This window comes from Photinus pyralis, unplaced genomic scaffold (genome assembly GCF_008802855.1).
Source record: "Photinus pyralis isolate 1611_PpyrPB1 unplaced genomic scaffold, Ppyr1.3 Ppyr1.4_LG10, whole genome shotgun sequence".
Lineage (NCBI taxonomy): Eukaryota > Metazoa > Arthropoda > Insecta > Coleoptera > Lampyridae > Photinus > Photinus pyralis.
The window spans coordinates 5,266,425-5,294,377 of record NW_022170250.1 but is presented as its reverse complement, the minus strand read 5'-3'; the positions used below and the strand labels follow the sequence as shown (position 1 = coordinate 5,294,377).

Genomic DNA, 27,953 nt, shown 5'->3' with positions numbered 1-27,953 from the left:
ACGTGGTTGAGAAATGGGGAAAAACTGAAGCACGTAAGGTAGGCGTAGACAAAGAAGGCTAACGATTATATTTTCTTTGCAAAAATATACTTCTTGGGACCCACAACAGATTTGTACTACAAAAAATACTTCTACCCTCTTTTATATTTAATTAAAACTACACTAAAAATAATAAACAATAACGTCCACATTGAAATGGTGATGTAACCGTGATAGACGGGAGGTTTTCGCATGCTCCACCCTCTCTGCATAATACTTCTCAAGCCCTCGACCGGTTGAGTGAGCGGTAATACCTGCGCAACCAGCTGAAGTCCGTGCACCATTCCTTCTATTGGCCAAATTACACCACATAACAGGATCAATGGAAAAAAGCTGCCTAGTAAAATGTAGGCGGCACTCGTCTCGTTATCGCACATCGATGAAAGGGCAAAACCTAAAGCGAACATTACTCAAACGTTATAAGAGAAAAATACGTACCAAACCACATGCCGCAAAACCCTGAAAGTGATAGTAGGATAATGAACAGCACCAGCGAGCCCATTACTTTCATGCGAAATATGAACAGTCCGCAGCACGTTACCGCCACAATTTGTATCATCATCAGCACAAACTCGCTTACGACATGCGACGTGAGCACCTCCACCGGACTGACCCCCATAACAAGGGACCTTTCAAGTATGCCTTCGTTACGTTCCACCAACATCGCGACAGCTGTTAACGCGGCCGCCAGGAAAAATGCAATCCTAAAAAACTAACTTGAGCGAAACGCCTAAGACGCCAATCCGTCACGTTACGTAATTAGCACTCCTGGCGTCGCAAATTCGGTAAAATCCGTCTCTACGGTTCCGTAGACAGGGGCGTTCCACTAAAAATAGATCTGTCCGTTGGCATTATGCGCTAGTCGAGTGTTTACCTGTAAGGGCAGTTTAAGTGCATTCCTGTTCAGTTCGCACGAATCCATGTAATCGGCTATAAAAGTCATGAAGCTGTCGTAGAAGTAGAATCGAAGGAATGTTGAGATGTCTTTTACTAAAAAAAAAAGTAGATTGGTTCATGATCACTTCCACTTGTCGACAACATATTGAGGTACACTTAATAATTATTGCAACGTTGGTCGAATGGATGACCACCGAATAGTCTTACCAGATGCATCCCGGTAAACGTCTATGGTAGAGTGAAACATATCCCATTCGTCGGAGCGCCTCCCATTGCTGATGCGCGCTTTGAGAGCGGTGGTGTAATTTTCCTTAACTATCACCGACGCGTAAGTTTCTCCCCGATTGACAGCATCGATAGCATCCCCCTCGGTTTCGTATCGTATCTGTAAGCATTGCGCGACTGACTGACAAGCGTAACGTTTCACGTACCAGGTGAATCTTCTTTTTTTTCAAATATTCCAGATAATTACAGCCTAATCTGGTTCCATTGCAACTTAGAGGGTGGCAGTCGCGATCGCCACTCTCGTAGTCGACTATGGCTATATTAAGGTTGGTGGGGGTGTGACCCACCGCCAAATAGAATATGGCAAACTGCGTAACGGGCAGGGCGATTACGGTCAGCATTATTGGCCAGTTTCGGAGGATCCACAGAAAGTTCTTCCAAATTAACGCCTTCATGTGCCTGGGCTCTAAGTGGAGAAGGTAGTCGCCCAGTTCGGCTTTGTGAACTGGCTCCTGCGGCAGCTGAGGTATCGCTTCCTGCGCGACCAAGGAGAACCGCCGACCAGTTTTACTCGTGGTCAGACCGTCACCGAATTCGGCCGATATTTCGTGGTGGTGATCGTCGTCGACGTCCAGTGCTTGATTGACTATACCAGAGGGCAGCACAACCGCACTGGCAACAGCGCGCGCCGCTATCGACCTTTTCCGTCTGCCCATATTTTGCATGATGCTCAACTTCAAAAACGCATCTTCCAATGTGTCTGTCTCGAAACGTGATAGGATACTGGCGGGCGACTCTTCTGCCATGATATACCCGCTGCGCATCAACCCGATCTGAAAACGAACACTTAAGACCGTGCCCGGTAATGTCCGACCTACCAGGCCCGCTTGTCGGGTTTCCTCGATGTAGTGAGTCGTTAGAATCACAGTGGTGCTGCGATCCTTTGTGATTTCGGTGAGATGATTCCAAATCGTCTCGCGTAGCAGCGGATCTAACCCCACCGTCGGCTCGTCCAAGATCAGCAGTTCGGGTTCGTGCAGCAAAACGGTCGCGAACGACACCCGACGTTGCTGACCGCCGCTCAAATTTTTCACTTTCCTATCGATATCGGGCAACATCAGAAGATTCGTTAGAAAACACAATCTATCCTCCACGTCCTCCGTCGACATTTTGGCGATCCAGCCGAAGTACTTCATGGTCTCCCGAATGGTAAATTCGTTGTACAAAGCTATCTCCTGAAACACTGGCGTTTAGACTGATCGCGTCGGCTGGAAACCCACCTGAGGCATGTACCCAATCCTCGGTCCGGGCAGACCGCTACCTTTGGAGCCGGGCGAACCGCCCAGAACCCACAGTTCGCCCGAGTTGAACTTCTTCCGACCTATGATGCAGCTCAGCAACGTCGTCTTACCGCAACCGCTCGACCCGAGCAGGCCGTATCTGCAAAATTGCCTAATTTGTTGGGCGAGATCGTAATTCGTACTTACATAGTACCTTTAGGTACAGTCATGTTAAGATTTTCAAGTATCACGATCGGACTTCGCTTCGTTCCGTAACGCTTGTAGGCCCTTCGAACGCTGACGGCGTGTCCTTTTCTCATCTCCACGGTTGATCTTTGGGAGATCAGCTGTTGCCGTCGCATTTCGAGACTGCCGGCGCTGTATGGCATCGTTGTTGGATTCCTACGAGAAGTGTTCCGTTAGTGAACCGACTTTAACCTGTTTACACCTACGCCATCATGAATTGAACTACTTTTTTAAAAGATTAGCCATTCCTTTTTACTACCTACAGTATGTATGGTAAAAGATTGTATCGGAAAAATAACTATACTTTGATCTGCACGGCTGCCGCTCTCTATCCCAAAATCGAATTAATTCAAAAATCCCCCCGGAATCGTCCTTACCTATTCTTTGTTAATTAATTACCGATTTCTTTAAGATGACGTCTAGTAATTAAGTAAACGATTTTCTTAAAGAGCAAATCAGACTCGAGGTACCCCCTGAAAGGCTGTTCTTTGAGAAATACACGCACGGAGATTCTGAATTGCGTTCTTACAAACGTGGGCGATGATCTCACAACTAGTAATTTTATGTCAGATATTTATTTCACAAATAAAACATCATTCCTTCCTGCTATCTCCGACGCACTGAAGCCAGCGACTTCCGAAAGCCATTAAAAGATCAACACGCTACGAGAAAGAAAATATGGTAATTACGAGTTCCACACAGATCTACAACTACCTGCACTATCGAAGTATTTAATCAAAACTACTACTAGAATGCCAGGATATTCACCATTCATGGTGCCCTTCTACACAATAAAGCCCTTAATAATCGTGAGTACCCTTTGAAGTCAATGTGACTTTGTTTAAAAACTATTTGTTGTTTAATTTTGTTTTGATTTTATTTTATTGTTCATTTGGAAAGATTAGGGCCTTTTAGAAATAACGTTTTGTTAAAGATATCTTATTTACATCCGGTCGTTGCGATAAGAAGTTTGTTATCTCTGCGTAAGCCAATTAGTTTGAAGATAAGAAGTAGAGGACACGCGGAAACGTATGCCAACGATGTTTACCAACGATCAAATACACACTTAAATAGTCAAATTAGACACTCCTCTACTTCACAGCTGATTCTGATAGGGAGTTTTAATTTTATTAAACATAAAAACAAAATTCCATTGCTACCTGCCAGGACAATAACTACCTATTGAACGGAGTATACTTAGTAAAGTTTTTGGATCTTGGCTGATGCTTTTCCATCTTACCAAAATGTCAAAATACACCAAAACAATCAGGGGCGACGATTGCGAAGACGGCATTTGTTTTAAGGTTACTACAGAAAATATAAATATAATAATAGAAACAGCTTGGAGGTTGCACGGAGTTTTGCGATCCGTCAAGTTCCTCGACGGAATCGAGTTCTCCCTCAAAAGTTGAGGTGACATTCATATGCTCCAAAATTGGATCTGTTCACTCCTTCGCCCTTAAATTTGCAAAAAAAAAACATTTAAATTATGCCCCGATGACGTCATCAGTAAAGCGTTTTTTTTTGTCGATTTTGAGTTAAATAGGGCGCGGGCACGTCCGTGGGGGGGGGGGGTCTAAAACCTTCTAAACTTTCCATCCGCATGTGTTGGAAGCCTTTTGTCGCCACGAAAAGACGTATTTTCCTTAAAATGAGGATTTTCCGCCATTTAAAAAAAAAACTAAACGTCAAACTGATGGAGGAGTCAATTTCAAGATAAACAAAGGGGTGTCCTAGAATGGAACTTTGTTTTCACGACATTGTCTTTTTAGAGCATTCACTTGGGCTTTGCGGTTGTAAAAATCATCGAGGATGCTTTTTAACGCCAATAAGAATTAGCAGCATACGACCTAAGTATATTGTCGAGGTTTAACACCAATTTTCTCGTTAATACGTAGAGTTGCGCTACACCACACTACATTTTTTTGCACACCAAAGCCAAACGAGCCGACGGCGAGTTCGGCATAGCTCGGGCCCTCCCTTAGACTAGCCTCTCTACGTCCACGGTGGCAGACGACGTTTAGCAACTGTCAAACAAACACTACATTTTGTTGCACACCAATGCCGAGGGAGCCGAAGGCGAGTTCGGGTCCTACATTAGACTCGCCTCTCTACGTCCACGGTGGCAAACGACGTTTAGCAACTGTCAAACAAACACTACATTTTTTTTCACACCAATGTCGAGCGAGCCGAAGAATAAAGAAGATAATAATAATAAGAACATAAAGAAATTCAAGTCTGAGAGGTTCCACCCTGTATATACAACTTACGGCGATACATACATTTTTGAGAGTTGTCAACCATACAATTTCTAGGTGGGGAAAAGCTGCCTGCGCCATCTATAAAGCACAAACGGGAGTGACGTTTGGCATTTCATCGCTCCATAAATGTTTGTTGATATTTTGTGTTATTTAATGCAGGTAGTAATTTTTGCATTTCTTTATATCGTATTTGTGTGTTGTATGCCGCATTTTATATTTTTTTGTTTTTAAAATTTACTTGGTTTAACCGCAATGCACAATCACATATGTGATACCGTTATGCTATTGTTTGTAATTGTTTACGTTTTAGGTGTAATGCTTGCTTAATTGATGTTTATTGATGTTGATTACTTTGCATTGTCCCTGAAGTAACATTCATATAAGTTTTCATCATTATATTTTAATATGTGGAAATTACCGATTCGTTTGATGTACACGTACTGACTTGTTTGTAACTAACAATTTTCTCCGTGAATGAAGCAGTCACGGGGGTGGTAAAAAACTGTAGTCAAAATTGAGCTACGACACCTAATTCCGTGATTATCTTCGACATTCAACTGTAGGCTCAAAACCCCGAAACCAGGGGCGGGTTACCTATCTTGCAGGAGCGGGATTACGCTAATCAAAGCTCTTCAGTTTAGAGTCCATGTGCGATAAATGAGTTACGATTCATAATTTCTACATATCTTATTTTTTTGTTAAATTTGCCTACAAGGCAATGTAATTTTCCATCTTGCTTTTAAAAAAAAGGACTTTATTGCACCAAAGATGGGTCACATCCTGTGTATTTCACCCTTTCCCAGAATCTTGGTACCTGCTTACCTGACCCATAATTCCCAAAACTTGTTTTCAACCTAAATGTTACCTCTTGAAGTATACCTGCTACTTTTTGTGATGTTATAATTTTATGTTACGCATTCACATCATTACAAACAATTAATTTTACTACACAATTTAATATAAATTTGGCGGCTGGTTTTTATTGGTGAGTTCTTTTTTCCCAGCCTATATCTATCTTTATTCGGTGAGCTACCATTTTCGAAGTTTATTTTTGCAATGTAATTTATTTCGACTTAAATTTCCGAGCTTTTACAATTATAATAATTACGATCATTATTAAACAAACTTGTCACAATTTCAGTGTTTTATTTTACGTTCCTTCCCTACTGTGCTTCAGGTCATAGCCCTGCCTTAGATGCTTGATCACGTGCCACTTTTCAAATTTAAGCGGGATCTTGTTCAGTTTTGGAGGAAATAGTCATTCGGGTGGCCATTTTTAGACGTTGCCGGGTTGACCTTATTTCCGTGTTCTTATAGTGTGAAGTTAGTGTAGAACCTGGAGGTTAAGCACACTACAAGTCACATAACAATATTTTCCCAAATGGAATTACACTTTTACTATTTACAATCAACCATATTACATCTGACAACAAACCTATGGGTTGACCCATTACCACGAAAGCATTTGAAGTTACAACAACAAAAGCAATAGAAACTACTAAGGCAAAACGAAAGCAAAAATGTTCTTATCGATCGTAAACTACAAAAGCATTGAGTCGGTAACAACCGTAGCTGTTCATGGAATCAGTTCAGTCTTAGCTAGCTATAACTTCCCTTGAAAACGGAAAAGTAATAATTGTCAATACTCGTATAGCAAATATATTTCGAAATGCAGAAACAGATTTCAGAAGTTGAAGGGCGTCAAATCTCTGAATCAACTGAATCTTGTGAGATAGGCAACCAACTATACTGCTATGAATTTGGTAAGTATAGGATCTTTAGCTTGGGTGGAATGGTGCAATTCCCCAAAATCATCTAAATCAGCTATTCCGCATCCGATGCTTCCCAATATGATGGATTGATGAATAATCTAGATCACCAACCCGGTACAGCTATTCTACGTTGAATTACAGCGCAGCGCAATTTTTTTCTGCCCTCGGTGATGACTCATACAGGGTAAAACTGTTCGCTCCGCTGCCCGTGTGTCAAATAATCGTGGTAACACAAGTTCGCACTATTTTATATAAAGCAATGAGATGCCCCAACCTTAACAACGTCCTGCGAATATGATTGTCGATACGAAGCACCCTATACATCATGTAGGTTACACACACTACCAACAGAAATCTGGTGGGATTACAGAAAAGGGAAAGAGAGCGAAGATGAGACGGATGGAATTTCTTGGAAGACAGACATGTGTTTACAATTTCAACACCTGCGGTCCACTTTTTTTCTTAGAAATGCGGGAAATGCAGGGAATGGGCGATTTTGGGGTGGTTTAGGGGTATTAGCCGATCAAATTACCGCGTGGCTTGGGTTGGTCAAATAAATAGGATTTAACATGTGTGTTCATGGTCTTTGTCTCGGAACCGGCTGAAGTGTAAAGTACGGCTTGTCTTGAAATATTTTGTGATACCTTAATCATTGCTGTGTGCTTTTGCTTTTTTTATATCAGGTGAGGTATTTGCTTTATTCAATTAATCTATAATGTGTGTAACTTGTATGCAGATTGTAACCTTTTATTTATGTACTTACTGAATTCAACCACTTCCCACACAACACAGCTCTTCCAATGGACGTCCATATTTGATCCAGTTTAGGTTACGACGTCCATGTAATAAAAGTGTACGTACACTGGACGTCCAACTATTCCCTTTTATGGAATTATTAACAAGTTGTCCATAAGGTACTTACAAATGACGTCCATTGGACGTATGTTCAAATTCCGGAATAAATTTACACGCGGCTGCGCAGTGCAACGACATTTTTTTCAATATGGCTAACTTATGCGGTTAACATTCATTTGATGTGGGATTACGTTTCCTTTTCTTTTTAAAATTGCGTTACAGCGTATATATAGATATATACATGAAATAGAATTCTAATAGTTATATAATAGGTTTTTATTATTTATCACGGTAAGTTTCTAAATGTAGGATTTACTTATATTATTGGTTATGTTTTGCAGGTGGAGTTTTGCCTCAGTATTCATCGAGCATTTTGCCTGTGAGGGTGTGAGAGAGGGTGTGTGTGTGTGTGTACCACTGCTCTACAAAGGTAATTAAAATTTTAGTGAATAGGTAAGTAATTAAATATGAAACGAGTAAAAAGGTACCGAACAATTTATCGTAACGCTCAACTGGAAAGTCGTCGTGACATTTGTAATAATGCAACACAGGGCACAGTCGAAAGTACTACAAAGTCCATTTCAGAGGTTCACGATGTGGACATGTTTTGTAGTGAAGATAGCAATTCTTCGGATTTAGGACCCGATTGTGACGATTTTGATTATTCTGTATTTTCAGACGACAGTGACTTTGACGATAACTAGCCGAATTTGAGATTGAAATGGCAGCAAACGGAGATTTGTTTAAAAAAAAACGGTACATTATAATGATTGCGCTTTTTTAATGATTTATGTGTGTTGTAGGTTCATGAGCTGTCGAGACTAGGTGGTATCGAGGAATATAGTTTCGTAGCCAGAACATTAGGGAGACTAATAACCAACAAACTGGCTAGTGAGTTTAGTTATCTGGGAAAGCGAACCAAAAATCCATTTAACAAATTTTTGAGTTTTTTTGATATAATTATACACTTGTTTATTAATTACAAAGTTAAAAATTTTTAAATATTCATAACAAATAATAAATTTCTTCCATGGGGATCGCAGTTGGAAGCGTCCCCATTATACTTGCCGCATTGCCACGTTGTATAGCAATACTGATTTTTTGTTTTAAATATATTTAAAACTAGTAGCTCGAGGTTCTCCAGTAATACTGGCAATACGTTTTCCTAAACACTCCACAAAATTACGAGCCTCTCTGCACCAAGGTCCCAAAGTCTCTACTGCGAAAGGTATAAAAATATGGTTCTGTTCTATAATTGAACAATATTTCCTTATTTTTATACCTGCCGCAGATTCAGCTACTGCACCACCCGTTTTACTTGATAAATTAACATGGGATGGTGCTAGACTGTCGGTGCATGTGGCATCCCAAACTAGCATTTGTCCTTTGGTCCAAGGCACAAGGGTCATTCCATCAGGACGTTTATTGTCGTCACGTCTTAGGCCTACAGGTTCCAACATAGCAGGGTATTTTGCCGATGCAAGTGAACGATGTATTATTTCATTCAAAGATGAGTGTCGAGAATGTCGACCTGCGCTCATCGAGCAAGATAGTCCGTGTATTCCACTGCTGTCTACTTGCGTACCACAAATGCAAGTATGAGGAACGCAAATGTTTGTTCCAAGGCGTAAGCTGATGGAAATACGAAACGTATTGTTGTCCAATAACAATCCAATGGTTTTAGAGGGAAGTGTATTTAACCATATGTTAGATTCTGGAACCGCCGAAGCTTTATATCTCGCGATATCGAGTTCACTTGTCAGTGTCATAGATCTTACTACACGTTCAACGTTGATCAAGTCCCAATTTCTTTGAACGGAAGGTATAGATGGTATTTTTAGTTCTTCTTTATTAAAACTATTGGAACTTTGCTGTAATGTTTTCCAGAAGTTCAGCGCTTCATCGTAAAAAGGAATATCAACCTTAACTGTTATAGATTTATGTAACATGTCACAAATAAGGTCGTAAACGCTATTTACTGAAGCCAAAAAAGCTGGTATTGCTAAATCACTTGCTTTCCTCACTCCTAATCCACCGACATTGACAGGTAGGGATGCTAAATGTATTACTTGTAAGTATTGTAATTAAATATAATTTATTTCTGCAAGTCATTACATTATTATGACAACATCAAGACACAAGTAACTTGATACTTTTTACATAATAATAATCTATACTACTATACATCTTCCCTCACAAGTTTAGCCTTTCTGGTTGTTTTATAGTTCTGCCTGAACGAGTAGTTAATTTTGTATTTGTCTCTGATGGTACAAATGAGGGACTATGTTTACAAATTTCAGGCTTAGGTACAACATGGACATCACTATCAGAAGATTCAGTGCCTGAACAAGATTCAGGTTCAAATGATGTGTCAGTCACTTTAAATGCGTTTTGTGACGGTCTTATATCTACGCGATTTCTTCGTATAGTGTTGCCCTTATAATCCTGTAACACATATGATCGTGGATTCTCATGCATTCTTTCAATTTTGGCGGGTTCCCAAATTTTGCGTTTGTGATTTAACACAGTCACATCACTACCTTCATTAAGTGGTTTTAACGTTTTAGCTGTTCTATTGAAATAGTTTTCATTGAGCTCTCGCTTCTTAAGCATTTTTTGAGTAACACTTTCGCACAACTTAGGCTGTCGTAAATCACAAGTGATTGGAACTTTAGTCTTACAATTCCTGCTATTTAAGAGCTGTGATGGAGAATATCCCATCCCTTTTAATGATGAATTGCGATAGTTCAACAAAGCGCAACTTAATTCGCCTTTGCCTTCCTCTAAAGATTTTTTAAGCAGATTCTTAGCAATCGATACTGCTTTTTCTGCTAATCCGTTTGAACGTGGATATTCTGGACTACGTGTAACAAGAGTAAAATTCCAATCTTTTGCAAATTCCAAGAATTTCTCACTGTTATACGGCACATTATCAGTAAGAAGTATATCAGGGGAACCAAACCTTGCAAAAACTGTTTTAAGTTCACAAATTACAGACTCGGCACATTTATTCTTAATAGGTAAAACTTCTAACCAGTTTGAGTATGCGTCAAACAACACACAATAGCTTTGATTAGCATAAGTAAAAATATCTGAACCTACACGTTCCCATGGTCTTTCAGGGATTGGATGTGATATATTTTGTTTAGGGTTTTTTCTGGCAAATTTCTCACATATTTTACAACTTTTAATATATGTCTCAATATCTGTTGTAATTCCAGGCCAGTAAAAAACTTTTCTGGCTTGAGATTTTGTTTTTTCCATACCTAAATGGCCTTCATGCAGTAATTTGATCATCTCTAACCTTAGCTTACGCGGAACTACTAACTTATTTTCTAAGAATAACAAATTTTCAAACACAAACAATTTTTCCTTAAGTTTATGATAGACTCTGATATTATCTGGAATTTTACATTTTTGATCAGGCCAACTATTGTTAATAAAGTAAAGAACTTGACTTAGTTGTCTATCTTTCATTGTTTCATTAGCAAATTGTTGAATTCTGTCTTTGGACATAGGTAGGGTTCGGATAACTGAGTGTACCGCAAACTCTATGTCATTGTCTGTCCGGGGTGATGTTTGTCTCAAAAATGCACGAGACAAAGCGTCAGAGATATACATATATTTTCCTGGCCTATATTGTATGTTAAGATCATATTTCAGTAATTTCAATCGCATTCTTAAAATTCTCGGTGATGCTGACTGAAGGTCTTTTTTAAATATTGCCTCTAACGGTTTATGATCACTATGTATTTTTGTGGGCATGCCATAAATGAAATAATGAAATTTTTTTACAGCAAAAAGAATAGCCAGAGTCTCTTTTTCAATTTGAGCGTAAGCTTGCTCAGTTTTTGTCAAGCTGCGAGACGCAAACGCTATTGGCCTACCTTGTTGCAATAGACAGGCTCCCAGCCCATCTTTAGATGCATCAGTTTCAATTTCGATTGGATATTGTGAATTAAAATAGCACAACACAGGAGCGCTAGTGAGCAAATATAATAAATTATTGAAAGAATTTTTATGCTCATCTTTCATTCAATTTCCTTCAACACATTATGTACTCTCTTCTTATATTTCTTACTTGTGGGAGGATCAGGATCCCTTTTTCCACTCGTACTAGAACACACTTTGGCGAAATGATCACGGCCTTGACATTTGGCACATGTTTTTCCTATAGCTGAACACCTATTGGGAAATTTGTGCCAGTATCCACACATTTTACACGTTTTCTTCTGATTACCTAAAGTAGTAGTGGCTCGTACAGCATCTACTTTAGTTTCATTATCTAGGATTTTCACTTGATCTTTGCTCGTTTCTGTCGCTCTACAGAAATTAATTGCTTTTGTTAACGTAAGGTCAGCTACTTGCATTAATCTCTCCTTACTAGACGTCTCTCTCAATCCTATAACAATTCTATCACGAATCATTTCATCCTGATCTTTATATCCGGTAGTTTTGACAGCTTTCCTAAGTTCCGTCAAAAAACTATCAAACGATTGTCCCTCCTTTTGACATATTGTGTTAAATTTTGCCCTTTCAAATATGACATTTCGCTGTGGCGCACACTGATCATCAAATTTCTTCTGGATTTCCGCTAGGATCTTTTCTTTGCCTGCCTCAAACGTAAAACTATTAAACAAATCCAGTCCGTCATCTCCAATTAACGACAAAAAACATGCGATCTGCACATCCTCATCTTTACTGTCTAGGTTTGTTGCCTTTGAAAACAACGTAAACTTCTGAGAAAACCTCTTCCAATTCTCAGATATATTTCCATCTAAGACAAGAGGGTCGGGTGGTTTGAAATAGTTTTCCATTTTGGCACTATAAGCGGCACTTTTTATCAAGATCAAGCAAAATCCCAGACTAAAATCAAGCTTGAAAATTACTATTCATATACCTATACGCCTTCACTACGCAGGTTCACTGGCTACCTGACACCATGTATTACTTGTAAGTATTGTAATTAAATATAATTTATTTCTGCAAGTCATTACATTATTATGACAACATCAAGACACAAGTAACTTGATACTTTTTACATAATAATAATCTATACTATTATACACTAAAATCCATTTTTGCTCTGATAAAGTTGTGTTTAGTAAAGTTTCTAGAGTTGATCTGATTTCCGTATCAAAAGAGTGCAGGATTTCCTCAAAATTCCACGTCGGGGTAGTGCGTAGAAGATATGTTAATCTTGGTATAGCAAAGCAGTGTCTCAGTAGATAGAAAGCAATATGATAGCTATTCAAGCTAGGTAACCGGGCAAACAAAATCTTCATTTCCGCTAGTTTAGTGTTTAAACAGCACATTGCTGCTTCCGATGTCAATGGGGCTCCTAATAGTGTAAGATTGTCTTTCGTGATACTTCGGATTCCTGGAGATAATAATTGAAACCTCTTTAAAACTTCTTCGTCGGTATCAGACATAAAATGTAATTCACATTTTGAAGGATTGATTTCAAGTCCTATCTTTCTAGATTCATGAATTATCTGGGCAAAGTCAGAAAGAACTGATGCTGAATCTCCGGCTAAGGTCCCATCATCAAGATACCAAACATTAAGTTCTGAAATTAGTGAGTTTATAATGGGATGAATCGATAATGAAAAAGCCATGGGTCCTATTGGATCACCCTGTTGACAGCCAACTTGACTGTTAATTACTTCAGGCCCAAAAAATAGTTTTGATGGAGTAGCGTAGCACTGCCAGAGGTAATGATATAGCTCCGAAGTCTTAGCTTGTATAGCAGCTAACATTGTGTCGCGTTCTACCGAATTAAATGCGTTCTTAAAATCAATTTTCAAAAGCACTTTGTTTGTATGTTGATTTGATTTTAGAAACGTTCTTACAGTGTGAACGGCAGCTTCGCAACCTCCTTTTGTGCCAAACCCCAACTGTGTAGGCCGAAAGTATTCTCCAATTCTTTGCTGAACTGCTTTACATGCGAGCTTGGCTGACAGACGACGAAGTGTATTTCCTACAGCTATTGGACGAATTCCTCCACCTTTCTTATTTATCGCGCACAAAGAGGCACCGTGGAGAATTGGCAGAATATATTCATTGACATCTCCTCGTAATATTAAATTGCATAGCTCTGTTATAGTACACAATAATTTCCTTCCGGATTCGCCATTTCCGTAAGATATCAAATCCTTTAAAACCTGTGGTGCTAAACCATCAATTCCTGATGCTGATCCATTTGGAAATGATCTAATAGCTTTAGAAACGTCTTCTTCGGACACTATCAGGCACGTTTCAGCTGAGGAAGGTGGCATAGGAAAAGTAAGATTTCGTGATGGAGCTGGATGTTTATCTTGAAGTTGTTGAATGGTGGTTGCATCGTGTTTAGCAAGTGAATCGGTTGATGAAAGTAGTTTCACAGCTCCTTTTACATCACCATCTGCAACTTTGGCTTCCACGCGTTTAACGATATTAGACTTATTTGGTATAATTGTTGCTGTTACAGTACTTTCATTGAAAGACGTGACATTTTTTTTAACTAATGAGGTCAGAGACTTCAACTTTGTTGTACGTTTTGGGACCTGAAGAGCGATGTAGGAGAAAGTCATCAAATCTTCCCAAGATTTTTTGTCATTTTTCAAGATGCATGCATTCAAAAAACAATGTAATTTTTCTGCGACTACGTGACGAGCACCTTGAGGGATCCGTTTCAACACTCGAACAGTTTGCTTGTACGTTCCTAATTTAACTGAAAAAGCATCGAGGTCATTTTCTTGAGATGGTTGTTGCATCAACTCAGACAAAAATTGGTTATGTGCATGTCTATAATGTGCTCGGAGTCCTCGGATTCCTTTATATTTTTTTGTTCCTGGAGGACAGTGACTGCATACTACAAAAGTGGTAGTTATATTGGCTTCACTTTGAGATAGTTGAGTATAAATCGAGTCTTGATTATTTGTACAGCTTTCATTTAAAATTGATGAGCTTGTTGACATTTTAATTTTAACATAGATGACATTACCTGCTTTTTGTAATAAAGAAGAGCAAAACCATGTGGAAGAACTTCTGTTGAGACGGAATATATTGTAGAACGTTTTCTTGGCACTAAAAGTCTTCTTAAAAGAATAAAATGTTCAATAATACTCGTAAATAAATATAAAATTGTCGAACACAACTGACAGATATATATATTGTCAACATATATAACAAATTAACATTAAATAAACTTGTAATAGGTATGTAATTAATTGGTGCAAATAAGATCTCATTAATACCATTTTTCTTTTTAGAAGCTGGGATGCTACTATTCAAAAACAGTTCCCAAGACATTTTTGAGAAAGCAATTTCAAAATGGCTTAAAAGAGCAAAGGAAAGGAAATGAATTTTTTGTTACATCGTTTTATATCTTGGACGTTTAGATTTTGAATAGAGATTATTTTTGACGTAGCTGTTTGATTTGTTAATCTAATACAGTAAGACGAATGGTGCATATAACTATTGTACCTTGAATGGACGTCCATAGGACCTACATTATGTAGGTTCATAGGACGTACGGTGTGTACGTACTTAAACGGTCCATATCGTTGACATTCGGACTTACAATGGACGTCCATTGTACAGATTCTGTGTATATGCGTACGTACTATGTTGGTACATAAGGTCCACATATGTACATACAATGTACGTTTAATGTACGTCTGTGTGTTGTGTGGGTTGTACCTTTAATGTGTAACCTTTGTTGGTATTGGCAATCATGTTTCATTGTCGGTAGGGCTGTATCTGTGCTTTACATACTTGCATGTGTACATATTTAATTTGTGTATTGTGCTTTTTAGTCACTCTCGATTGTTCCATTGCATTTCATTATATTTATTTATTTGGGACTGTGAGTAATCAAGAGGGAAGTGTGCTTGTTTAGAGGGGATCGAGCTATTCAAGTTTATACGGCCTTGGTGAACCTAACACTAACATTTTCACTCGTTCCGAACCCAACAACTTTAGCCCTTGACTACAGGGAATCCACTGGTCTTGGGTACTTCCCCCCGCCCGGCGAGGTATATTTGACATTTTTTAGTTTTGTCCGATGTATGTGTTGTAATACCTGGGGAATGGCTCGATCCCATTTTGGTTACTCATAGCGTGTTTGTAGTAGTTACCCCGGTTTCGAGAGGGCTCAAAAGTGCTGTACATTGGATGTTGTTCATTATAGGACTACTCCGAATTAGGTTTTCCTGCAGTTTTCCTAATTCATAAGGTAAATGCCGGAGTAGTATAGAACCACTTAAGACCCTCTGCAGGGGCACCGTTTTGGTATTAGCTGCAATATAAACTTAATCAACTATCACTTTTGGTGTTCCTTACCCATAAAACGCCCTCAGTGCCTGCTGAGAACCCAGTTATTACACAACATAGGTGTCCTACATGACGATCACGATCTTAGTGCACTCGGAGTGGCCCCAGAGTGACAGATTCTCGCGGGAAATGTAAGCGAGAATATTCAAATAGGCAGCCATGTTAGTTTGGCATTCCCGCTACTACCGAATGTGGTCCAATATTCCCGTATGACTTGAAGTTGGCGTTAACCACCAAGATAGTAGGAGGCTAAGATCATCACAGCACCACACGCTTTTTTATTTTACGCGATATTTTAGCGCCAAAATTGTCTCGCTTTACAAATGGCGACCATCTGCTCGCTACCTTTGCACTTGCGTCTTTCTTCGTTTCTAACTTCACACGATTTTAACACTAACTTAGGGGTCTAAAGCCTTAGAATGATCTAAGTCTAAAGGCATCGCGGTCTCACGTAAATTGTTGATGTTCTCCTTCCTGGTATTCTTTATTCATTGTTGTTAACAAACGATATCGTAATGGTAACGACTTGATCTTTCGTACCACTCTGTTATATGAATATGACATACTGAATAGAGAAAGTCGTTTTGCGAACGATATCCGCTGTGTAACGACATCGTTACGCGTTACAGAATAGGCCCCTTATACTATGCGATCAAAAATGAGTTGCTGTCGAGTCACTTTTGGAATTTATGTTTACAAGAGAAATCGTCCTTAATTTGAACTTCCAAAGGCGTCTCGATAGCAACTCATTTTTGATCGCCCGTTATATACATGGTGATGAAAAACAATCGACCATTCGTATGGCATTGTGACTAACTTACTTTTATATATTAAAACTCAAATTCGTACTGTCTCAACTACACTTTTTAACGCATTTCCACAAAAGTAAAAAAAATGCGCTATTGTGGCAACTTAGTCCGTCCGTCCGTCCGTCCGCTCGTTCGTTGAGACGCTACTAGTTCTTCATCTTAAGAGCTATTGTTCTACTTTTTTCGCTATTTGGTATGCTATGGTGTCGAGGCTTGCACCAAGGAATTTTTTCTGCGTTTATTACTAAAAAAGTTGTTGTAAAAAAACCAAAAAACCGTTTTTTACATGTTCCATAATTTTACACTCTTGTCGTTTATTAACGATCCTAGATATCGTTTATAATTTTGTATTGCTGTCTGTCGTCTGTCTGTTGGTCTGTCCGTCTGTTCCTTTGTCTGTCGGTCCCTCTATCTGTCCGTGTGAACGATAACTTTGTTTAGAAATGTCCGATCGCTTATAAATACATCTCCGTTAGTTATGAACTGAATTGCATGAAATTCAATATCGGCATAGCTTTAGCCATATAATACGCAATGCCAAAAGTTGAGTCGAATGGATTCAAAATTCACAGGTGCCCTTTTCGCATCTCGACTTTTTTATTTATAAACGTATTTGAATGAAATTTGATACATAAGCACTTGGAATAAAGGAATAAACAGAAGTTGAAGTAGCACGTCAAAAATGGATTGCACATTTGCAACGCTATCTTTCATATTTGCGGCCGGATTTTTACGATTTTAACAGAAGTTGCATCTTACAAATGGGAGATGAATGCAAGTGGAAATGCGCTTTTTGTAAATCGTTTACGATTACTTTTTAACTGGTTACCTATTGGCTGGGGGAGCTACTTAGTAGGTATTTCAGGGCACAAGCTTGAAAACTATAAACCAGGTCGCGTACGAAATTTTGGAGCACTTGAACTTTATATTCAAAAACTTGAATCAATATCAGAAGTACTCGTCACATAATTGTCTCATTTCCACAGATCAAACTGGGGCATCGATTATCGCATTAGAATTTAATTAGAACGGTATTTCGTCAGCCACCAAATTACGATACTAGTAGCAAGGCCGCCTGACGTACCTACCGCGTACAATCGACACCGTTCCGCCTCATTTCTGTGTTTAGTAAATTGAAGAATTAAAAATTAGACACAATTAATTGCTGAAAAAAAAAGGTATCTATAGGTACAATACCAAGGTTAAAAAAATAGAGGAACCAGTAATTTGCGCGTGTAATAAATTATTCTATTAGAAGATGAATTTTTGCCAGTATAATTTTGGTGGTAATAAATAATATTTCGTCAAGGCAATTCGGTTTAGTTTTATATTAATTTTTAGAATTGTGCTGCGTCAATGGTTCTGACATGATAAATTGTTTATTATTCACTTTCATGGGAGCCTTAAATTAACATAGTTAAACATTTTTATGTTTACTATATTGTATGTATATATGTATCAGTCCGACAGTCAGACCTACTTAAATATGTAGTGTTTACAATTGCCCAGCTGAAGGTGTGCCGAGCGACCTTTATCTAAATTTTTTTATTCAACTATACGCCGCTGCAGGTTATTTAGGTACCCTTTGAGATTTGCAATTTACGGCTCCGAAACTTTGTAAATCTGTCAAAACATTCAAAAAATTTAATAATCATTTCAAAAATGTTCTGCACATTATACTCAACAAAGTTTTGTGGAAATTTTAAGGCAACATATCCAAAATTTGCCGCATTATTTTCAAAATAATACAGGGCCAGTCCTTTTCATTTTCATTAAGGCGATCTCGTAAGCCGTAAGAGAGATAAAGTCGCTTATTAAATGAACAAAGTTATGCGGACTTTTATGCTGAGTAATTTTCCCATTCCAAGTTTCGCTCTACAAATAGCGAAGGTATGATTAAAAAACCGAAAAGGTCATTTTCGAGAATGCGCCGTCGTTCACTTATTTTCAAAGATTAAAAAAATAATTTTAACAAAGCCTTAGTGATTTTTTCTCAGCTTTCTGATGCTGCTAAAGTAAAATTTTTGTGACTTGCGAGTTTCAACCTTTTGATTCCTCACGGACGCCATATATTGGATTTTTACTGTCGAAAAGAAATTAAGAAAACTCTGCACGACCTCAGCCGGCGAAACAAAGAACTATTGTAATAAGACTCGGATGGCCTGTAACGGCGAAACAAAGAACTAGGTAAAGGAACTCTACTACAAGAATAATTTACATTAAAACTAGTACATTTTAATTAGTTTAAAAAGATCAGTAGAAAAAGTGGGATACAGAATCCAAACAAAAGTGTATCTATCTCGCAATTTCAAACATCAATAATTTTTAACGCTTTTTTGTAGTAGCGCTTATATACGTATTCACTTTGGCTGTTCAGTCGGTCAGTCGACTGGGGATTTACTCTGAATTTCTTTTAAACAGATAATTTGCTCCAGTTTTTTTTCATGCTTTCAAATTCTCTATACTGACCTACCGCACGCACCAAAACTGAGTGTGAAAATCTTCACACTCCCTTTTGACTCCTACCTTAATTTTTATTCAATGCTGCTACACAACATATTTTAGTAAATTAAGATACAAAAATGTGACATATAAACGACATTAAGTATGAACTATGAGCACGCTCTCTAAATTCTTTTTCACCTTCAACAACTAAAAACACAAACGCAAAAAGAAATTCTCCTCTCGAGTGTATTCAAATATGAGAAAAACATTAACCTTTAAATACCGTAATTTCAATGAAAATACCACTTTTCAAACGGGAAAATTGGCCGACTTCTTCTGGAACGGAGTGACCGTAAATAGGCGATAATTGTGCGCTATTTTGCGTCGTCAGCAATCGATTACGTGCAGTAAAAACGGAATGGAGCAAAAAAGAAGAACCTGATAACTCTACATTATTTGGTATCATCACAGTGTCATATGGTAATGATTCAACAATCTTGAAATACGCAACTCTAGCCCCCGAATGAGTAACATCCTGTAGAGAAATAGCGTAAACATTTACGTACTAAGACGAAAAAAATTCAAAATTACAAAATTGCAAAATTTCCAAATTCCAACATTTCAGTTTCAAAACTTCAAATTTGAAATTTCAAAATTCTAAACTTAAAATTTTCAAAATTTTAAAATTTCAAAATGTATTGTTTATGAAGCTTTATTATTAATCTTTAAAAGTCTATAGCAAGAGTCATGGGTGACCAAACGTTTTCTTTTCAGTGGCCTCCATCAGACTTTTAGTGACCTTTGAAGCCTCTAATAAGCGAGCATTTAAAATCTGTCTCTTGAAGAGCTTCGAAGATCCCGTACGAATTGTAAGGGTCTGTAAGTGGAATAATTGGAAATTTCGCATGTTTTGGGTATGTTGATAATCAGCCCTGTCATGTAGCAGAAACTTGAAACTTAACGCGCAACTTATCTATTGCAGTATGTGTTAGAAGCCTTTTGGAATATTTGGAAACATTTTGGGATATTTTAAAAATGTGATGTACGAAATTTTGTAAAGCGTGGGAAATTTGAAAAAAGTTTTAAAAATTCCGGAGATTTTGAAGCTACTTTTGCAATTCTCGAATGTATTGTAAAATTTTAGTTTTTTTAATTTATTGTTTGGAATGTTGGAACGTTATTTTAAAAATGCGCACAGAGAATGAAAATGTCCAAAATTCACGCGGAATATCGGAAACGTTATACCGAAATCTTTGGGAATGTTTGAGGCGTTTGGTATCTCGATGTACGAGTATAAGAAATGACTTCAAAATAATTTTGGAGAAGATCTTAGTATGTGTGCATATTTTTGTGACTATTCAATTCATCTAACATTTGTCACATTTCAACCAGTGAAATGTCTCGATTTCAAATTGCTGCGCCAATGGGAACGAATTATAGTGATAATTGCACGTGTGGTATTTCAGCGATAATTTCACGTGTGGTATTTCAGCGACAATTCAATGCGATTATTCAATGACATTTGTCAAACTTCCACCAGTGAAATGACGCGAAATTTTGTCGTATTAACTGGAACATTCTTCTTAGTTTATTAATCAATTTCGACAACCGACTTATCACCACATCTTTTAATTTAATCACTCATAACGAATTAGCTTGGAGCACAAAAGTTCGAATAGAATCAATAGCAAAATGAAAAGCAACTTCCATAATTTATTTTGACGTTTATTGTTGTCATGGAAATACATTCGCGTGGGTAATTATGCTTAATTTTTCTTTTGATTCATTGAATAGTCCTCCGAATACCATTCGTAGTCGAAGTATTTGTAGATTATTTTTGAGCTGCTGCTCCACTCATGCTAGTTACGCTTTTTAATACCACTCGCGCAAGCGCTCGTGGTATTAATCAGCGTAACTAGCATTCGTGACAGCACCTCAAAAATATTCGACAATACTTCGACTACTTATGGTATTATATATGATAATTTTGTAGTTGATGAAAATGTGGAAATTTAAAAAGTGCAACGGAAATTTCGAAAGTTTTTAGAAAATTTAGGAGAAAACATTTGGAGATGGAATTAGATTGAATTGCTGTTGTATAGAAATTTAGTTGTGTATGCATCGTAAAGTAGTTTTCTTGAATTTAATGTCAAAATAGCATAAGAATTGCTTTCGCAATATTTTACGTACCACACTATTCACTACCCCTTTTTTTAAATAATAATAATAATAGTGATTTATTCTTAGAATTGTGAATTACAATTATCGAAACGTCAAGGGATATTATATAACAAACATTTTAGATATTTTTTTGAGTTGTTCTCTTTTGCAGATTGACAGGAAGCGCTCTTCTTGAGCTCGAAAAGGCCGCTGCGATCTGTAGTTCAAAAGGTAATTTTTTTTATTTTCGCCGACTCTTTAATATAACGTTTGATTACATACTGGTTTTTGATACAATCGAATTTGCATGAGATTCATTTAATGATTATAGTTCCGTTGTTTTCGGTAGAAGCCTGTTTTGTGATTAATTCTTTCTCTGACTACGACTTACTAAAAATTAATATTTAAATTTAAACATTGACATTCCAGAGTTATATATTACAGTGATTTAATTATTAAAAATAAATAAATAAAACAAATATAGCATGTGGAAAACCAAATTTTAAACCTGATGTTAGTTTTCTTTTATTGAAAGTGTATATGTATGAAATTTCATTTAAATCCCTCCATAAATAAGAAAGTTGGGACTGCGCATGCGCAAAACGAAATTTTGAAACTGGCGTTAAATTTGATTTTATTCCAAGTGGCTATGTATCAAATTTCATTTAAATTCCTTCATAAATAAGAAAGTTTGCAATTCGGTCTGTAAATGGTCGAGATGCGCAAAGGGCACTGTGAATGCTGATCGACTAGGCTCAACTTTTGGAATTGCATTTTATATGGCTAAAGCTATGCGCATATTTAATTTCATGCAATTCGGTTCATAACTAACGGTGATGTCAAAAGGGCCTACTTTAATTTTTGGTCTACATAGCCAATTCACGAACTCCGATCTACAAATTTGATAAAGAATCCATCTGCAAAATTTCATCATAATCGGTCCATTCGTTTATGAGTTATCGTGCTAACGGACGGACGGACGGACAGACACCGCAAAATTATAAACTCGCTAGGAGCTCTTTAATAAAAAGAAATATTCTTTCCGGAGATCCAGGTTTGGTTTTTTGTCGTCCAGTTTTAAGAGACCATCCCTTTGAGGTACTAAATTGTGCCATAGGGAAACCATCAATTCCAGAAAACGCTATAGTTTTTAAATAGGCATTGGCTTCGTTATCGCTGCGTAAAAGCCAATTAAGTTGTAAATACGTAGTTGTTTGTTTCGCCGTAAGTAAACACAGGTACCAGCGAAGACGCACGTACAGTAATTGGCTCGGAGAGCGGAAGGAAAGAACGTTTTAAAAAGGAAACGGTAACGTTAAATTGAGCTTTTTGGTCAAGCTTCTTGGTGTATTCTCTTGAATTACTGAAAAATATTTTCTAAAAGTTCTAAAAATGACCACCAGAGGGCGTAACTCTCATCTTAAATTTTAAAATTGCATTTTCTTTAAATTTCGCCTAATAAACTAAACATTCTTTTTGCACATTTTTAAAGAGAACCAGTTTATCCATCATTTTCGTAAAAACAAAAACTAAGTTCTTTAAAAACAAAGATGGCGTGGAGCGTTCAATTGTTTTTGCAATAACCTGCTTTAACTGCTTAACCGTTTGACCGAAAAATTTTGTATCGTTGGGCAACAAGCAAAATATAGTTAATTTAGTTGAATCCTTCTCCGCCAGGGAGCTAGTTTTGACACTATGACCCAAAATCCTAAAAAAATCAAAAAAATCAAAAGGAAGCTTTCTTTATGAAAAAGTAACCCAATAATGTCCAAAGAGGCCAGTGAAAACCGTTTTTCAAAATCTCGTTCCTAACCTCAAATATTGGGAAACTGAGATTAATTAATTAATTAATAAAAATGCTTAAATTGTATCCTAAATTTACTTTTAACATATTTCCGTCGATTGCGCGAAAGAAAAGCACCTTACACTTCTAGGTAGGCCTTGGAAAATTAAACAAATGAAACAAGATGTATTATAAAATAATAACAGCCGTAATTTGTAAATTATTTTGCTGTGTTTACATTCAGAAAGTGCAGTTTTTTGAATTTGTAATCTTTTCTAAATGCCGATTTCTAACCAAGCACGATTTAATATGCTGGCGGCGATGGTTCGTGGTCGATTCGGATAACGCAAATAGAAGATGTGGTCAGCGATGGTCGCATTTTGAAAATACTCAAAATATATCGCCAGTATATTAAATGCTTCTTGGTTAAATACTCAAAATATATCGCCAGTATATTAAATGCTTCTTGGTTAAATCGGCATTTCAGAAAAGATTACAAATTCAAAAAACTGCACTTTCTGAATGTAAACACAGCAGAATAATTTACAAATTACGGCTGTTATTATTTTATAATTAATCGTGTTTCATTTGTTTAATTTTACAAGGCCTACCTAGAAGTGTAGGGTGCTTTTCTTTCGCGCCATCGACGGAAATATGTTAAAAGTAAATTTAAGATACAATTTAAGCATTTTTAATTAATTAATTAATCTCATTTTCCCAATATTTGAGGTTAGGAACCAGATTTTGAAAACTTCACTGACCTCTTTATAAAGAAAAAGTTATATTATTCCATTGGATTTTTTTTTATTTTTTTAGGATTTTGGGTCAAAACTAGTCCCCTGGCGGAGAAGGATTCAACTAAATTAACTATATTTTGGCTGATTCTCATTGCCCAAGGAATGTTTTTTCAACCATACCAAATTTGTTAAAATCGGATGGCAGTTACGCCCTCTGGTGGTCATTTTTAGAACTTGAAAATATTTTCCAGCTATTCTTCATAACCGATTTACCCAATAATTTTTTTACCCCTAAGTCATACGACGAACGGTTCCCGAGATATGGCCGAAGAACAGTCTTATTGGGTCACCCGGTACATACACTAGCAATCAAAACTTTCACGTAATATACCAGAGGCTTGCATCGCATAGCGCTAGACCCTCTCAACGTTACGGTGAAATGGCGCCCCTACGGCACTGCAATCGTGATTTACCACATACTTACGGTTGGCAACAGACATTTTACGGCACTTTTGAATCTTGGACGCAGCTGGCTAGGAGCGGTTACGAATGTGTTCTTCGTTGTGTATACTGACAGACCTTTTATATGTTGGGAGGAGGGAGTATATTGAGTATATTGAATAAAATCCAGAATTTTGTGCGTAAGAAAAGATAAGTACAAATAAATTTATTACGCACACAAGGCGATATCAGGAAAACCTTTTATGGGCAAAAAACCTGGCACAACCTACACAAATACAATAAGAAATCAACTACAGCAAAATGCAAATATAAATCGTACAATAAAAACCAGGTGTCGAGCCACTCAACAAGAGAAACAAGAGTCCTCATAAATGTAAGTAGAAAACACCATAAATTAAATCAAGTACAAAACACATCTACGGTTCAATTTAGATGGTTGATTCTCATTGCCCAAGGAATGCTCTTTTCAACGACACCAAATTTGTTACAATCGGTCAAACGGTTAAGAAGTTAAAGCAGGTTGTTGCAAAAACAATTGAACGCCCCACGCCATCTTTGTTTTTGAAATAACAGAGTTTTGCTTTTTATGAAAATGATAGATAAACTGGTTCTCTTTAAAAATGTGAAAAAAATGTTTACTTTATTATGCGAAATTTAAAGAAAATGCAATTTTAAAATTTAAGATGGCAGTTAGTTACGCCCTCTGTTGGTCAATTTTAGAACTTGAAAACATTTTCCAGCGATTCTTCATCACCGATTTACCCAATAATTTTTTTACCCCTAAGTCATATGACGAACGGTTCTCGAGATATGGCCGAGGAAATCTTATTGGGTCACCCCGTACGAGCAATCCGTGGTCGACTCAAAATTTTGATTTTGGTTAGTTAACGTAAATGGAATTATTGATTCTTATCCCGAATGTCAGACGTTTTTCGCAATATTTTATGTGGCGCACTATTCACTAAACCGCGTTGTTGTTTGTTGATCACATCAAGCACTCTTCTTAAGTTCGAAAAGGCTGCTACGACCTGTAACATTTTTTAAATTTTCGGCGAGTCCTTGATATAACGTTTGATTACATACTGGTTTTCGATACAATCGAATTGTCATTACAACTTTTGCTCGAGATTCATTTAACGATTATAGTTCCGTTGTCTTCTGCGGTTATCTTAGTATTTTCTACAGTTTTATGATTTACATTTCCATGTGGATTTTTTTGTATTGCAAACTCATAGAAAAATTCGCAGGGAATTCAGAGTGAGTGCGACACCCAGCAGTTTTTTTAATGTAAGCCAACAACAATTTACTGTAAGTATCATTGTTAGATTAGGGTATTTTTTAATCATAGCATTTGAATTCGAAATCAATATCGTTTGGTATCAGAATAATTAGATGTTAAAATTTGTTTACATAATCGCCTTGTATTTTGTTTACCTTATTGTTCAGAAATTACGTATCAAAAGGTTAGAGACGTCTAAAAATAAATGCGTTGTATTATTGTAAAACTTTATCCCCGGTCATTGCGATAAGAAGTTCGTTATCGCTGCGTAAAAGCCAATTAAGTTGTGAATACGCGGAAATGATCAGCTGATTAAATGATCACCTTCACTCATCCCCAAATCTTCGTGCCAATTTTTCAAAACTCTTCCTTTGCAATAACTGAAACTCTTCGATCTGCCAACGCCATCTTTTCTTTATTGGCTCCTATCTTCCCTGGTCAAAAATTGCGTGTTTAAGTTTTAGATCGCCAATTTTCAACATTCAAACTGCTAGCAAAATAACAAAAACCTTGCCTCGTCATTGTTTTCATGACTAAGTAGATTAAATTCATTAAAATCTCTAAAAACGCTGGACCCAATAACGTTCATCGTGATTTTTTCAGGTCACTATTTTAGGACCATTATTTTAATTTAAAGAAATTGTGCCTTAAACCTAGACTACCCTTAATATTGTGCAAGTAATTCCATTAGAGTGAGCATCTTCAAAAAGAAATTATTAAGGGAGCTTACCTTGCAACTTGTCACAAAATTACGGTTAAAGTGTTCTGACAAAAAACTCACTCAAGGTTTCTGTCACAATCGATACTCCTGAATTATTTCACAAATCAATAGCAACTCATCCGAAGGAAACAGCGCGATGAGAGGCACACAACTGATCTCGCACAAAATTCTGTCTAATACTTTGCCGAAACCAAGGTGAATGTTTAAATTTTTTCAATATCACAAAACTTTGCATAACTGGCGCATTTTTCGTTTAAATATCTATAATTAAAATAAATAATTGGTTAGCATAAACAAGTTTGCGGTCGACTACTAATGCTAATCGAGAGACTTTGGAAACGGAGTACGCAGACCTCTAGAATTTGGACGTAAGCGAAGTTCTTTTTTTTAATTGCGGGCTGGTGTTAATTGTGACATCGTGTGCAAGGTGCACTTCGCGTGAGATCGAGGTAAATTTGTGCGTAGATGAAGGTCACGTCATGAGTTAATTGAAGAACGTGTCACCACCTGTGAAGTTATTAGAATAAATTACATTTGAGATCACTGACTGAAGGCTCCTTTCAGAATGTGCGATTCCCCTGCACTTGGTGTGAAAATTGGGTACCAGACTCAAGAGTCATTTCCACACGCGAAAATATTTGGGAAATTTTCAATAGCTCATCATGCAATACATAATATGCGGGTTATGTTCATCAAAAGCTTGCGAGCAAATTGGATCGAATTGATCTAAGTACACTACAGGACAGTAAAGTACAAGACGCGCCAAAAATGCGTAATTTCGGTAACATTGCCGAATTAATGTTCATATATCTAAGGACGTTTTCTAAAGAGCACGTTTCGTAGCGATCGTAACTAATGTTAATGAGATAAAATGCTTTCGATGCGGATACAAGGGTCATAGACAACGCTACTGCCGACAACCGAAATATGTCAAAAAAACGAGATGGGCGTTTGAAGCTGATGAGACAACTGAAATCCACAATAAGTTACATTTCGTATTCGTATTGGCGCGTCACTATAATCTCAATTATATGATGGGTGTCATTTGTTTTTGAATACTTGTCTGGCGACTGTCAGCGATTATCCGGTGGATTTTACTCATGTGAAGTTGGCCCCACCCACATGAAATAATTTGACAAAAATGTGTCGACAGTAATTAGTGCTACGTATTAGTGCTCGAAGCTTATCGTTAGTGCTGCTATATAAAAAAAAAACAAGTATAAATTGTGCACAACTCTTGTGCAGATAAGCGCATTTTTTTAACGAAATAACTTTTGTTTTGACATCACCAATGGATATATTTCTAGCAGACGTATCAATCGCCCTTTGTGAGTACTTTCTTCCGACAATCCGTTCTTGAGGTATAAGGGAATATACCCGAACACGATAAGAGGTCGCGGAGGAGAGCTATGGTTGGTAGAAATTAATTCCTTTCGTTGAGACCTTTCATTAGACTACCATGAAAGATAAAACTAGTTCTACTCTCCTTCCCGTCCCTCTCCACCCCTTACTTTGATAAGACGACAGAAAGGACAGTAGTTTGTAGAAAACGGTTCCTTTCGTTGAGATCTTTAATTAGAATACAATGAAAGATAAAATTAGTCCCCCCCCCCCCGGACTGGTTTGAAAAAAAAATACACAATCAGCAGCGTCGTCACATAATTCT

The 27,953-nt window shown here is 37.3% G+C and overlaps 1 protein-coding gene across 2 annotated transcripts; it reads right to left on the bottom strand.

Moving 5' to 3' along the window:
- Positions 1-53: 53 nt before the first annotated feature.
- LOC116161759 (ABC transporter G family member 23-like) lies at positions 54-26,579 on the bottom strand. Of its 2 annotated transcripts, XM_031475221.1 has the most exons (10): positions 26,297-26,579; positions 2,649-2,843; positions 2,442-2,601; positions 2,040-2,396; positions 1,368-1,994; positions 1,144-1,321; positions 914-1,029; positions 795-865; positions 478-743; positions 54-433 (listed from the first exon to the last, which is right to left on the bottom strand). In XM_031475221.1, the coding sequence occupies exons 2-10, from the start codon at positions 2,828-2,830 to the stop codon at positions 132-134; spliced, it is 2,259 nt and encodes a 752-aa protein (XP_031331081.1). In that variant the 5' UTR covers positions 2,831-2,843; positions 26,297-26,579; the 3' UTR covers positions 54-131. The 2 variants fall into 2 exon arrangements, with proteins under 2 accessions (XP_031331081.1, XP_031331082.1); XM_031475222.1 differs by lacking the exon at positions 26,297-26,579 and having other exon boundaries at positions 2,656-2,795.
- Between the last annotated feature and the right edge of the window lie 1,374 nt (positions 26,580-27,953).

What these genes read in the sequence shown, in the direction of transcription:
- LOC116161759 (XM_031475221.1), bottom strand. Translation starts at nt 2,830, where the DNA reads ATGCCATACAGCGCCGGCAGTCTCGAAATGCGACGGCAACAGCTGATC. An exon ending in CACTTAAACTGCCCTTACAG is followed by an intron (nt 866 to 913) that starts GTAAACACTCGA and finishes ATCTATTTTTAG; the next exon opens with TGGAACGCCCCTGTCTACGG. An exon ending in GTTTTGCGGCATGTGGTTTG is followed by an intron (nt 434 to 477) that starts GTACGTATTTTT and finishes TGTTCGCTTTAG; the next exon opens with GTTTTGCCCTTTCATCGATG.